General features: G+C 43.1%; 1 protein-coding gene across 3 annotated transcripts; it reads left to right on the top strand.

The window, feature by feature from the left end:
* Positions 1-6,233: 6,233 nt before the first annotated feature.
* On the top strand, positions 6,234-11,233 carry LOC123061231 (uncharacterized). Of its 3 annotated transcripts, none has more exons than XM_044484228.1 (6): positions 6,234-6,636; positions 6,733-6,956; positions 8,910-9,111; positions 9,177-9,262; positions 9,347-9,441; positions 10,604-11,233. In XM_044484228.1, the coding sequence occupies exons 1-6, from the start codon at positions 6,391-6,393 to the stop codon at positions 10,816-10,818; spliced, it is 1,068 nt and encodes a 355-aa protein (XP_044340163.1). In that variant the 5' UTR covers positions 6,234-6,390; the 3' UTR covers positions 10,819-11,233. The 3 variants fall into 3 exon arrangements, with proteins under 3 accessions (XP_044340163.1, XP_044340161.1, XP_044340162.1); XM_044484226.1 differs by having other exon boundaries at positions 6,235-6,636; positions 10,586-11,233; XM_044484227.1 differs by having other exon boundaries at positions 6,237-6,636; positions 6,733-6,953; positions 10,586-11,233.
* The last annotated feature ends 1,015 nt before the right edge of the window (positions 11,234-12,248 follow it).

Genomic DNA, 12,248 nt, shown 5'->3' with positions numbered 1-12,248 from the left:
TGCTCTTTGTGCTTCACTTAAATCTTTTGAGTATGGCTTTATAGAATGCTTCATGTGCTTCACTTATATATTTTGATCTTGGATATTGGTAAATCTATATTATTTGTAGAATGCTCTATGAACTTCACTTATATCTTTTGGAGTATGAATAAGACTATCATCGGAATTGGGCTTAGAAGAGTATCATTATAATATCATGACTAACCAAAAAGGCATTAAAGAAAAGCGCTTGTTGGGAAACAACCCAATATTTATCCTTACTATTTTTGTGTGTTAACATGATTAAGCTACTGTAGTAATCATGTTTTATAGCTTTTGTTTCAATAAAGTACCAAGTAAGACCTTTGGGATGGCTTACGGTGATAGTTGATCTGATCTTGCTGAAAAACATAAACTTTTGTGCTCATTGCTAGAATTTAAAAAAATATCAGAGAAGCATGCTTTTGATCTGAATTTTTTACACAAGATTGATATAAAAATTGCCTAGGTTGTCCTAATTTGTCAGAATTTTTGGAGTAGCAGAAGTATTATTGTTGTTCAGATCATTATAGACTGTTCTGTTTCTGGCAAATTCTGTTTTCAATGCATAGTTCGCTTGTTTTTATAGTTTCTATGGCTTATATTGCTCAATATAAAATTGTAGAAATGATATGGTATAGTAGGCATTGTGTGATAACAATTATGAATCTTGTCTTTGATAGTACCAAAGTGAATGATTTACTCTTTATCATACTAACCCATCTCATGAAGTTCCGTTAAGTTTTGTGTGGTTGAAGTTTTCAAGTTTTGGGTGAGATATCGATGCCAGGAGAGTAAGGAGTGGAAACACCCTAAGCTTGGGGATGCCCAAGTCACAACAAGGTAATAAGTAAGGAAGAGTCAAGCGCTTAAGCTTGGGGATGCCCCAGAAGGCATTCCCTCTTTAGTCTTCAAAACGATCGTTATACCTTACTCGGAGCTATATTTTTATTTGTCACGTGATATGTGTTTTGCTTGGAGCGTATTTTCATTTTACTTGCCGTTTGAATAAAATCATTGGATCTAAAATCTTGATTGAGAGAAAGTCCTCCCATGGCTAGTTAATTATTTGACTACTCATTGTTCTTCACTTATATCTTTTTGGAGTAGTTTGTCATTTACTCACGTGATTCACTTATATCCTATGAGTAAATGGTTGAATGAATTGAATATCATAGATCTGAAATTAGATATGCTTCATATTCTTATCCAATGGGGAGTAATGACTTCACTTATAAGAAGTATAGGTGGTAAAATTTATTGAAAGTTAGCAAACTTAACATTGGTCACTTGAACAATTCATGAAAGAATATTGAAGGAAGAGCGATTTCACATATAAATATACTATCTTGGACATCTTTCGTAATGGTGAGCACTCATTAAAATATGACATGCTAAAAGGTTGATGTTGGACAAGGAAGACAATATAATGGGTTATGTTTTCTTATATCCGAATAGAAGTTATATTGATATGGATCCTCCAACATGTTGAGCTTGCTTTTCCCTCTCATGCTAGCCAAGTTCTTTGCACCAAGTAGAGATACTAATTGTGCTTCCAAACATCCCTTAAACCAGTTTTGCCATGAGAGTCCACCATACCTACCTATGGATTGAGTAAGATCCTTCAATTAAGTTGTCATCAGTGCAAGCAATAAAAATTGCTCTCTATATATGTATGATCTATTAGCATGAAGAAAATAAGCTTTATACGAACTTGCGATATGGAAGAAATAAAAGCGACAGACTGCATAATAAAGTTCTTTATCACAAGTGGCAATATAAAGTGACGTTCTTTTGTATTAAGATTTTGTGCATCCAACCATAAAAGTGCATAACAACCTCTGCTTCCCTCTGCGAAGGGCCTATCTTTTACTTTTATCTTCTACCCTTATACAAGAGTCATGGTGATCATCACCTTTCCTTTTTTTACACTTGTTTCTTTTGGCAAGCACTATGTGTTGGAGAGATCCGGATATGTATATCCACTCGGATGTAGGTTTTCATAAAGTATTATTATTGACATTACCCTTGAGGTAAAAGGTTGGGAGGCGAAACTATAAGCTCCTATCTTCCTCTGTGTCCGATTGAAACTTTGTACCCATCAGTATCGCGTGAGTGTTAGCAATTGTGAAAGACTATATGATAGTTGAGTATGTGGAATTTGCTAAATCAAAGCTCTTACATAGACCCTTCCTGAAAATAAGATGAATTGCAATTGTTTGATGACTAAGAACATGGTTTGTTAGTTTTCAAGAAACTTTATGATCTATACTTTAACATGTGAGTAACTTGTTACTTGATCATGAGAAGTTTTATGAGATGAGCTACTGTTTATGATATATAATGATGCTAGAAAAAGTGATTGAAATTGATCAAACTTGTGCACTTGCTAGCAATCACACTTCATAAATTATTTCTTTTATCATTTACCTACTCGAGGACGAGCAAGAATTAAGCTCGGGGATGCTGATACGTCTCCAACGTATCTATAATTTATGAAGTATTCATGCCATGTTTATAACAATTTTATATGGTTTTGGTATGATTTGATTAGAACTAACCCAGACTAACGTTGTTTTCAGCAGAACTACCATGGTGTTGTTTTTGTGCAGAAATAAAAGTTCTCGGAATGGGCTGGAAATTTACGAAGAATTTTTTTGGAAAATATAAAAATAGTGGAGCAAAAAGATACCAGAGAAGAGTCCCGGGCTAACCACAAGGGTGTGGGTGCCCCACCCCTAGGGCGCACCCCTCGTCCTTGTCGTCGCCTCATGGGCCCCGTGTAGATCAGGAGTTCCGCCGCTGTAAGCCTCTGTAGCCACGAAAAACCAATCTAGGCCCTCTTTGGCACCCTGCCGAAGGGGGCCATCATCATCGGAGGCCATGGAGGAGGATCCCGGAGGGGGCCATCATCGCCGTGGAGGCCAAGGACCATAGGGAGAACCTCTCTCCATCCAGGGGGAGGCCATGGAAGAAGAAGCACAGGGGGGATAACTCCCCCCTCTCTCTCGGTGGCGTCGGAGTGCCATCGGGGGAACCATCGCCGCGGTGATTGTCTTCATCAACACCATCATCTTCATCATCATCCTCATCTCTCTTACGTGGTCCACTCTCCCGCACCCCGCTGTAATCCCCTACTTGAACATGGTGCTTTATGCCACATATTATGATCCAGTGATGTGTTGCCACCCTATGATGTTTTGAGTAGATTTCTTTTGTCCTTTGGGTTGATTGATGATATAGATTGGTTTGAGTTATATGTTTTATTTTGATGATGTCCTATGGCGCCTTCCATGCCGCGGACACGTGAGGGATTCCCGTTGTAGGGTGTTGCAATACGTTCATGGTTTGCTTATAGTGGATTGCTTTAGTGACAGAAGCATAAACTCGAGTAAGGGGGTTGTTGCGTATGGGATAAAGGGGACTTGATACTTTTATGCTATGGTTGGGTTTTACCTTAATGATCTTTAGTAGTTGCGGATGCTTGCTAGAGTTCCAATCATAAGTGCATATGATCCAAGGAGAGAAGGTATGTTAGCTTATGCCTCTCTCTCATATAAAATTGCAATAACGACCACCGATCTTGTTAACAATTGCCTAGGACAATTCTGCACACTGATCCATCATTATTCCACACTCGCTATTTATAATATATAGTAATATATATTCTAACTTTATATTAACAACACCTACTTTTATATTTTAGTTCTCCGATATCATGCAAAGTTATCCTCTTCATACCCACAACGTAGTTTTATTTCTCGTTTCTAGTTGGAAGCACACGTTCAGTGTACGTAGAGTCGTATCAGTGGCAGATAGGACTTGAGAGAATATTGATCTTACCTTTAGTTCCTTGTGGGTTCGACACTCCATACTTATCACTCCACCTTTGGAAATTGCTACGATGATTCCTTGCACTTAGGAATTATCATGGACTCGCATAATCGTTACCCTTCATGGGTTGAAGTCTCCATCAACGTGGATGTATGATAGCGCCACCTATCAGAGTCACGCCAAAAATCTCCATGTCTCCATTTCACTTGCCTTCTCCAAACCCTTCCCTTTACCTTCATATGCAATGTTTTACATCCCGTTGCTATACTCTTAGAATTGCATGTGTAGGTTGATTGCTTGACTTGTGCTAATTCCTAAAATCCGCCCACAACTAAAGTTGGGAAAGAAAAGGTTTTTATTTGGTCAAGTAGTCTACTCACCCCCCTCTAGACATACTTTCGATCCTACACCTTGCCGTCGGGAAGGCTGCCACTGTTTGTACACAAGTCTGGGATACTAAGGACCCAAATCTTAGTACACCGACACTCTGTCCCCGTTGACCCGAAGGAGGCGCTCCTCCGCGAGCTGATACGGAGGCCGCTGACCATGACGGAGACCGAAGCGCGGCGCCTTCGGCGCAAGAACGCGGAGGCGCTCCACCTCGGTCTCGAGGCGTCCAAGCGCCTCGCCTGGGAGAAGGAGATAGCCGCTGCCAAGGGCGCCCGCCATGTGAAGGAGCAGCAGTGCCTCCTCCGTCGCCTCTCCATGTACATTTTGTCCACATAGGAGAGCGACACCACCAAGGACGACGACGACCTTCCCGCCACCGACATGTACATGGAGGAGATGGACCGCCCCGCCGCTCATCGCATGGGCAAGGGCCCGACCAAGAAGTGGTGAACTCCGCCTGTCCGCCATGCCTGATTAGATTTTAGTTATTTTTAGATTCGTTTCATGTTTAATTTGAACTAGCTTAGCCCTTTTGGATGAACAAATTGCATGTTCGATGTCCGCAACTAATAAGTTTATGCTATGTCCATGATCTATGTACTATGAATGGGTTGGTATGAAATAGGGTATCCGTATTTGGAGTTTGCAGTGGCGGAGCCAGAAAAATATGACAAAGGGGGGCGAGTTTAAAGCTTGCTAGGACGGGTCAATCCATAAAAACACCATTTTAGCAGAAAAAAATCATTATTACTATTCATATTAGGCCTAAATTAGTGATGTTACTTACCGATGCAGGGCGGCACCCAATCCACCCCGCTCCGTAGTATAAAAAGATCAGATTAATTCTAAGTTTCTGTAGCGACTTAGCTTAGTTTTGAACTAATTCCACCTTTTACGAGTTTATGCGGGACGCCGCGTTGCATCCCTAGATGTTAGGGGGTGCCACGGCCCTGACTGGCACCCCTTTCTCCGCCTATGGTAGTTTCTGGTTGTGGAGGAGAAATTTTGGGTACCCTGCGGGCAGTGCGACGGCCGCGGGCGTACAAGGCACGTGATCGTGATTGTATCCGTCGTGGCGTCCCACCTCAACCAAGCTGGTAGGTGGACCCGACAATAACTATACCTGGGCATACCTTGGGCCGGGCCGGGCCAAAAAAAGCCCGGTGCCGAAAACCTAGGCCCGAGCCCGGCCCGGCCTGACCGTCGGGCCTGCTAAATCAGACCCGAGCCCGAAAAAGCCCGACACGGCCCGGTCGACCTGACCCGGCTATGGCTAAAATTTTGTTTTGCGCAATCCCGAGCCCGGCCCGACCTACACGATGGGCTCGATTTTCAGGCCCGAGCCTGGCCCGATGGCACACTCAGGCTCAACCCGATTCGAGATTTTAGGGCCGTCCGGACCAGGCTGCCCATGGCCAAGTATAGCAATAATGTCGCCCCAGGCCCAGCTTCAAGCCGCGAAATCCTAGGATTTCCCCCTCCCCATCCCAACCTACAGCTGGCCAAATGGGCCGTGCTAACTAGGCCGACCTGGTAGCACGCAAGAACGACACGGCAAGGCCTGGGCTAAACGAGTCAGGCCCGGCACGCCATGGGCCATGCCTAGGCCTGGAGGCTGGGCATGCGGGCCAGCACGGCATGACCCGTTTATTATTATCTTTTTTCAGAATTTTATATATACATAACGTAAATTAGAATCCAAAAATAGGCCTAAAATATAACCCAATAGACAAAAAAAGTGACCCAATGTGCTAAATGTGCCACAGGCCGTTCTGTTTAATAAATCAGGCCGTGCCTGGACCAAGAGCAGTGCTCGTAACCGGCACGGCACAGCTCGTTTATTAAACGTGCCACGATGGGCGGGCCCGGCACGATTAGCACGGGCCAGGCCGGGCCGTTTGGCCAGGTCTGCCCCAACCCCATCCCTCCCCCGTCTTCCTCCTCCAGTCCTCCTTTGGCCCGCCCTTTATAAAAGCCAACAACTACCCCGCGGCACACCGTTGCTTCCTCTCCCTTTCCATTTCCTTCCTTCCTTGTCATTTCCTCCAATCGAATTGGTTCCCCAAATCTTAGGGTTAGGGTTTCGTCTATTCCGTACCTTCCTCCCATATTAGCGCGTCTGGTCCCTGAGCTTGCTTTGCGCGTGGGATGATGGGCACTGCCGTGGACCTAGGACGGAGGCAGGGCGACAGCCGCTTCTACGACGCTGCCAGGGCTCGACGAGGGCACCATCACGGCCTTCCCAAGTCGAGGTGCGCAGCCGCCGCCGTTACCCAGGAGAAGGCGCCGGAGGAGCCCTCCCAGTTGCCAGCGTCCCCCGTAGGAGTTGCAGGCAACCTCAAGAGGTTCGTGGCAGCCGTTACGCTGTCCGTGCCGGCGGAGTACCCCTCCGAGGTTCGCCTATTGACCCCCGCCACACCGTAGGATTGGATCGTTATGACTTGTGAGGGTGCGACTGTTCCTGAATCACTGGTGGATTTGGCGATGCAGAGAGGAGAGTGGAGGGGTTGCGGCGTGGATGCCAACCGGGAGAGGCCCTACTTCGTTCTTGACGACCTATGGGAGGCGTACAAGGAGTGGAGTGCGTATGGTGCCGGGGTGCCGCTCGTTCTTGACGGGTGCGACGGGGTCGTGCAGTACTATGTGCCTTACTTGTCCGCCATCGAGCTCTATGGAGACTCATCAGTCCTGCAGTCATCGTCCAACCCAAGGTTGTTCGTGTTTCTTCTAATACACACTGGTAACAGCTTATTTTTGTGTTGATTTGAGTGCTATGGGTCCAAGTAGAAAGTGTAAATGGCATCGATTTCTTTTCTGCTAGAAGTAAATGAGTTCGAGTTAACTTAATGACTTACATATTAGTAGTACGTACAAAGAAGCGCACTTAATCTCCAATGGTTCTGTGATGTGTGTATGCGTAGATGTTATCTATGGAGCCATAAGATCACTGTCCTGATTTCTTATTGTACGTATTTATCTTTAGTTCTCCAATACACTGCCAGTTCTTATGGTTGCCTATGGGTGCTTAGGATGATTGACATTTCTTATTTAACGTTTCTATGTACTTACTAGTTATTTCCTGACGTCAAGTTGGCCTAGCCTATTGTACGAGCCTGCAAACTAATAAGACAATATTTGCAACATGTTTCTCTTGTGGGGGGTTTTCATCCTTTATCAACGAATTTGAATATAGTATGAATCCAGAACTTCAAGTGCTTTTTATCTGGTGGTATGTATTCTTATGTTACAATGAGACTTCTACCCGTCTCAAAAGTGTATTTTGTGCTTAGATTAATTCAGAAAATATATTTGTGTTCAAAGGGAAACAAGAAGTAACTACAAATCAGATTGATATTTTGTTGTTTATGTCAACGCCAGCGCCTGTCTTGGCATTTCTAGCATTTTTTAGTAGTACCATAGAAGATAGCTCAAGCTGCTTATGCACCTCTTCCTTATTATAACAGTTATGTAAGTTTTTATAGTCATCAGATTCCATATAGCCATTTTGTATTTGTGTTTTCCGTTTTTAGAGTAGGATCTATGGCTCTAATTAAAGCCTTTGTACAATTCACCTCTGCTCATGACAAAACAAGACGTAATCATCTGCAAGGGGTTTATGATTTAAGGGGATTATTTTTGAGGTGGAGGTGTTGTCTAAAGCATAAGAAAAGTAAGATGCAAAACAAGAATAAATTGAAAGATCCCTGTAAACATACTGCAACTACTAAGTAACTCAAAATGTTTAGTCATATCTGCAATTCATAACATGAAAAAAAAACCTGGTGCATGTAGCTCCCGCTTGCGCAGGGTCCAGGGAAGGGTCCGACCACTTTGGGTCTATAGTACGCAGCCTTTCCCTACATTTCTGTAAGAGGCTGTTTCCAGGACTTGAACCCATGACCTCATGGTCACAAGGCAGCAGCTTTACCACTGCGCCAAGGCTCCCCTTCAATATTGTTTACTCCCAAAATGCACATCACAAATTCGCAATGTACCAATGTACAATGCAGAACTTGATTCAATTATACCTTTCCCTTTGCCTTTGCTAGCCCCTTATCATTCATGTCCATTTGATCTTCTACCTTTCACCTTCACCGGCAACGCTTCCGTGCCACCCACCGCTGGCCAAACGACACTACTGTGCACTGCGACCTCTGTGTACCCCATGCTGGTGTTGACGTTGCGCTTCAGCCGCTGCCTGTGTGCCGCAGCCGCTAGGGTTCATCCATACTGCTTCATAGTGCGTGTGTTCGCTCGGCTGACAAGCTTTGTCTGCTTCGGTACTTGCTAATCAGTGGTAGCAGCAGAAGTTCATCGGCTCACAACCCAAATCATAAGGCCAACCTGCACCAGGCGACCTGGCCGGACCACGTTCTTCTTTTATCGTCCCCAGTGAGAATGACGACTCAATGAGTCAATGACCCAACCTCTACATACCTGTAGCTATTCTTTTGCATCAATTCGAAGTCGGGCGGCCGCCTCACCTTGCCCTATGGAGTTCTCTTCCCATATTTATGTGCACACCTGTTTCCATTTATAAATCTATTTTAGCTTTGTCATTTATTGTCCTGTGATAACAAGTATTGTGCCAGTTATTTATTTTTCTCAAGAATATTCCATCGTGGCATGCAATTCTTAACTATGTGTGCATCAACCTTTTGAAGCAGACATATGATGGACGACAGTGATGAAGATTTCCATGATTCCAGCAGTGATGGTAGCAGTGATTATGAACATGCAAGGGTCAAACACTTTGCTCAGGAAGGCTTCTCAAGGGATGTTGGTGAATCTGGAGTTACTCATGGCCGCTTGCTCTTTCAGTACCTCGAGTTTGATTCTCCGTTTTGCCGTGAACCTTTGACTGATAAGGCAAGAAGTTACAACTTTGTGTAGTTTTCATGGTATTTTCGTGTTCTGACAAATTTGTTGTTCAGATTTCTAGCCTTTCAGCCAGATTTTCAGGATTGAGGACCCTTAGGAGTTGTGATTTATCAGCGCGTAGTTGGATGAGCATCGCTTGGTACATTCTCTCTATATATACAAAATTGGTGCTGGATGGATGATTGCAGCAACTAATAGGTTAAATTCCTTATGCATTGTGTAGGTACCCAATTTATCGTATCCCTACTGGACCAACATTAAAAGATTTAGATGCCTGCTTTCTCACTTTCCATCAGCTTTCAAATTGCCCGCAAGGAGGTAATTAAATTTGACCTTTGTTCCTCGGATCATAGGTTGAATTAGCTCATAATGCTTGCTTCACTAGCATCGTCCTGCACTGTTTCAGATAGATGCCCCCAACACTCTCAGATTCCCAACTAAACCTGCCCCATCACTATGCATGTTTATTGTAAATTCAGTTATCCTGTTCACGATCAGATTAAGTAGACATGTGAAGTCTGAAGAATTCTATATCTAAATATCCTTTATCCTTTCTCTTTCTTCTAGTCCTCGTTCTTAAAAGTGAGCAAGTGTCAGGAGTCAAGTTCAAGTGTAGCACTTATCTTTATTATAGTAAACATTGTTAGTCTTACTCTGAAGTGTTTGTAGATTCACAAGCATTAATCAAGTGTGAGTTGAAGCTAACATGTACTTAGGATAAGATTGGTTTGATTATCGCCCAATGAACATGGGGAGTCTTACTTTTGGCTAGTGCTTATTTTTCTGATTGTTGGGCATGTACATACATTTAGCATGTTTTCAGTGCACTGGGGAAAGAAATGAATAGGACATAAAACAGCTATCTACTATTAATTGAGTCATTCCATTTTCAGTTGGTGCCTAGCTGCCCTGGCAACTCACATCTGTGACCAGCTAGAATCTGTAAACCCAATTAATAGCAAAAAAATAGGTTTTGATTTTGACAAACCTCGATGCTAGGAATTCTTGAGCTATGAAATGACTATATATGGTAGTTGTATCACTGCTTTAACAAGTTCTAATGTTTTGGATGCACTGAGGTTTACCTACTGTGAGCTGTCATTTATAGAAAGAAAAAGAGAGCTTTATGTTTTTATTGCTTTTCTCTATATATACTCCCTTCGTTCCCAAATATTTGTCTTTCTAGAGATTTCAACAAGTGACTACATGCGAAGCAAAATAAGTGAATCTACACTCTAAAATATGTCTACATACATCCATATGTTGTAGTCCATTTAAAAAGTCTAGAAAGACAAATATTTGGGAACGGAGGGAGTAGTTTCCAGTGCATGTCTACGCCCTCTTCTATGTTAGTTAACCTTGTTAGTGAGCAATGAGATAATGGAACCTAAATGCTGTCATCCTGTGCTGCCTACCTGCCTAAATGCCGCCATCTGAATTTTATCTGCATTCCTGTGTCCAGATAATCTGTGGGCTCCTGATAATCTGTGGGCTCCTGATAGCACACCAAACATACCACTCCCAGTTTTTGGTTTGGCTTCCTACAAGTTTAGCAACTCAGTCTGGTCCTCAACTGATGGTGATTGGAAACTGGCTAGCTGCTTAAGGCAAGCTGCTGCCGATTGGCTGAGAGACAGCCGTGCTGGCCATCCAGATTATCAGTTCTTCGTCTCCCGTGGTGCATACAACAGGTAGTGACACCAAATCTGTGCTTTCCGCAGAGCTCATGAAAGAATGTCCGAAGAGTGTCTTGTGAACATGATTAAGTTCCAAGTGACTGACTGGTTGACTGCTTCCAAATCTGATGCATGTTACCACAAGATTTGAAGCTTGGATGGTGAGAAGTAACCTGTCCTGCTTTGTAAATTGCACTAATAGGTAGATTTCGGCCGTCTATGTTTTTATACTTGTAGTCAGTTGGTCTGTGGGAAGCTGGTCTGAGAATGAAAAAAAGGAAAAAAGAAAAGAGAAGAAATGAAAAAAGGTGGTGAAAAAGCTTGCACTTCAGATGTAGTTTGAGCTGTCCAACTTATGTAATACAAATAGTATGGGGACAAATTTTGATGAAAACACCCCTCATTGTCTGTACACATATCAAGTGTTGCTGGCATTGGAGTATGTGTTGAAGAAAACTTATACTCCCTCCCAAAATAAGTGTCTCAATTTTGTACTAAAATTAGTACAAAGTTGAGACACTTTGAGATGGAGGAAGTAGTTAGCATGCTGTCATAGTGTACGTGTAAACCTGTGAACTGCTGTGTGTGATAGATTGTGTTCCTAGTCCATGATATTACCTTGGTCTCAAACCGCGAGTATCTATGTAAGCTAAGTTCATGTCCTGGTAACTGGAAGATTACTAAAATCAGGCTAAAGCTAAAGCTGCAAGCACTCAAAATGAGTGTTTAAAAGGTAGAGACAAATAGAGACCAACGATGAAGAGTAAAAACTGTTGAAAATTCGTATCCAAGCATGAGCTCAGATGCTCAGTTATCACCTCCCATCTGTTCGCTTTGACAAGGGCATCGTGTCTAGTATAGCTTCAGTATTCCTGTCAATTAGTGAGTATGCCGCACCACACAATAACTGCACTGATACCACACTATTGATTGGAGTGATTAATCTTTATGTATTTGCATTTTGCAGCATACATCCAACCGATGCTGGAAAAAGAGGCCGCGGCAGTTTCTATTAAATTGTGATTCAAATTTTATTGTATTGGACTAGACGTAGTACATACGGTGTGGGCCTTTGCGTTGGTACCGACGTGTATGATTATAACTTGTTTACTTGTCCTTCAAGGACTTTTATGTATTGCCCTCATATGTACCCCATATAGTCGCACGTAAAGACGATGTGTCGTCTCGTGCTTGTAATACTAATAGTAATTGTGCCTACGTGTGTTCGTGTTTTTCTCCCATAAGGGTTTTTACGTAAAATTTTTTGTCTCTCGTGTCTCGTTCTATCTCGTTTTATCTAACAAGTGAAATACATAACAAGTTGCAGATACGAGATTGAGACGAGAAATTAGGGTTACGTATGCCATCGCACTCGTCTCTGGTGATCCGACGAATCCGAAGTCGGATCGATTCTGCCGCTGCCGCCGCCGTACGAAGCCGAGACCGACA

This window comes from Triticum aestivum, chromosome 3A (assembly GCF_018294505.1).
Source record: "Triticum aestivum cultivar Chinese Spring chromosome 3A, IWGSC CS RefSeq v2.1, whole genome shotgun sequence".
Classification (NCBI taxonomy): Eukaryota; Viridiplantae; Streptophyta; class Magnoliopsida; order Poales; family Poaceae; genus Triticum; species Triticum aestivum.
The sequence above is the reverse complement of the archived record's forward strand: the minus strand, read 5'-3'. Positions and strand labels throughout refer to the sequence as shown.